The sequence below is a fragment of the Fulmarus glacialis genome, unplaced genomic scaffold (genome assembly GCF_000690835.1).
Source record: "Fulmarus glacialis isolate BGI_N327 unplaced genomic scaffold, ASM69083v1 scaffold13419, whole genome shotgun sequence".
NCBI classification, from domain to species: domain Eukaryota; kingdom Metazoa; phylum Chordata; class Aves; order Procellariiformes; family Procellariidae; genus Fulmarus; species Fulmarus glacialis.
The window spans coordinates 1-1,869 of NW_009231459.1; the positions used below are offsets into that span (position 1 = coordinate 1).

A 1,869-nucleotide genomic window follows, 5' to 3' on the forward strand; every position below is an offset into this window, starting at 1 on the left:
GGGGGGCAGCTCCGCGGGAGGGGGGCGAGACCCGGGAGCAAGCAGGCGCTGCCCTGGGACGGGGCGGTGTGCCGCTTTCGTGCGACGAGAGGAGGGGAGGCTGTTGGAAAACTACCGAGCGAAGTTAACGGGTTGTCTGTCCTTTCTGTTTTAGGGTGGGCCGGTGGAAATTCTGCCGTTCCTCTACTTGGGCAGTGCTTACCATGCCTCCCGAAAAGACATGCTGGATGCTTTGGGGATCACGGCGTTAATCAATGTCTCGGCGAACTGTCCCAACCACTTCGAAGGGCACTACCAGTACAAAAGTATCCCCGTGGAGGACAACCACAAGGCAGATATCAGCTCCTGGTTTAACGAGGCGATTGACTTCATAGGTAAATGAGCTCTCTTTACAGTCTGTTCTTTTTCTGGAAAGCATACCCTGGGAAGTGATTTTTTTGGGCAATGTTTTCCCCAGTAAAACCTGCATTTGAGATTGGGGAATTTCATTCCATTGGGGAGATATACAAGGGGAACATTTCTACTAATTTTATTCTACTCAGAGGAATAATCTTAGCTTTACTATAGCTTTAGCTATTTGAAATCTTGAATCAGGAGGCATTGGTCTTGCAGAAAAGAGCTAGTGAATTTAAGCGGATCAGTATTAAAGTAATCTTGCAAGACTGCTAAAGTGACCTGGAGGAGCTATTAGTATAATTGGAATTGGAGCCCAGAATGAAAATAGCTAGATTGCTGGTTCCCTCAGGACAAAGGCTCTCTTTGTCTCAAAAGCACTGGGTGTACCTATTAGGCTAAGGAAGGGATGGATTAAAGAAATGTAAACCAGCAGCCTGTGCTTTCCCACCTCTGGAAGCAGTGGGACTTGTTTGCTAACTGTGTATTTTAATTCTTTCAGACTCTGTTAAAAATGATGGAGGAAGGGTATTTGTGCACTGCCAGGCTGGCATCTCCAGGTCAGCAACCATCTGCCTTGCTTACCTCATGAGGACCAACAGAGTCAAACTGGATGAAGCCTTTGAGTTTGTGAAGCAGAGAAGAAGCATCATCTCCCCAAACTTCAGCTTCATGGGGCAGCTGCTTCAGTTTGAGTCGCAGGTCCTGGCCCCCAACTGCTCAGCAGAAGCTGGCAGCCCTGCTATGTCAGTATTGGACAGAGGAGCATCGACCACCACGGTCTTTAACTTTCCAGTCTCCATCCCTGTTCACACCTCATCCAGTGCTTTAAGCTATCTTCAGAGCCCCATCACCACTTCCCCGAGCTGCTGAAAAGCGGGTGAAAATATGGTCAGAACTCAGACTTACTGTCTCAGAAGTGCAATAACTACAGGGACAGTGTCATCAGTCACTCATGTTTTGTGGAGAACCATCCATGCATCCCAGAACAGTGTCGTAAACGGAGAGGAGCCCACCTGATGCCAGAGAACTAGGTGTTACTGACTTTTCTGCTGACTTTTAAAGCCAATATCTGGATGTCTACACAGAGATCAAAGGACACTGTCCCTTCCTGAGCTGTTCCTCCTTGTCTTCTGTCTGTCCTAAGCCTGCTCCATGTTTAGTGGCATGCTCACCAGTATTCCCATTCCTGGACACTTTGAGCAACACTGATGCTGTCCCCTTTTTATGACAGTCCTATTTATTTATTTTTACATTAGTGCATTGTTTTTTTGCCTTCACAAACCTAAAGTTTCATTTCTAGAGAAACCAAATACCTCAGTATTTTTTGGTACTGTAATCCTGTGTGTGTATATATCTGTCAGCTCTTCTTGTTTCCCAAGCACTGACGTGAAAGCACCAGGCGAGTGCTTTTTTGAGTTGCCAAGGGTTGTATGTTTGATTTATTTATGATGTGAAATAATATATTTCTTCTTA

At 46.2% G+C, this 1,869-nt stretch overlaps 1 protein-coding gene across 1 annotated transcript; it reads left to right on the forward strand.

Annotated features, from left to right (window-relative positions):
- The first annotated feature begins 72 nt into the window (after positions 1-72).
- On the forward strand, positions 73-1,410 carry LOC104081738 (dual specificity protein phosphatase 1). Its single transcript, XM_009584589.1, has 2 exons — positions 73-374; positions 896-1,410. The coding sequence occupies exons 1-2, from the start codon at positions 221-223 to the stop codon at positions 1,264-1,266; spliced, it is 525 nt and encodes a 174-aa protein (XP_009582884.1). The 5' UTR covers positions 73-220; the 3' UTR covers positions 1,267-1,410.
- The last annotated feature ends 459 nt before the right edge of the window (positions 1,411-1,869 follow it).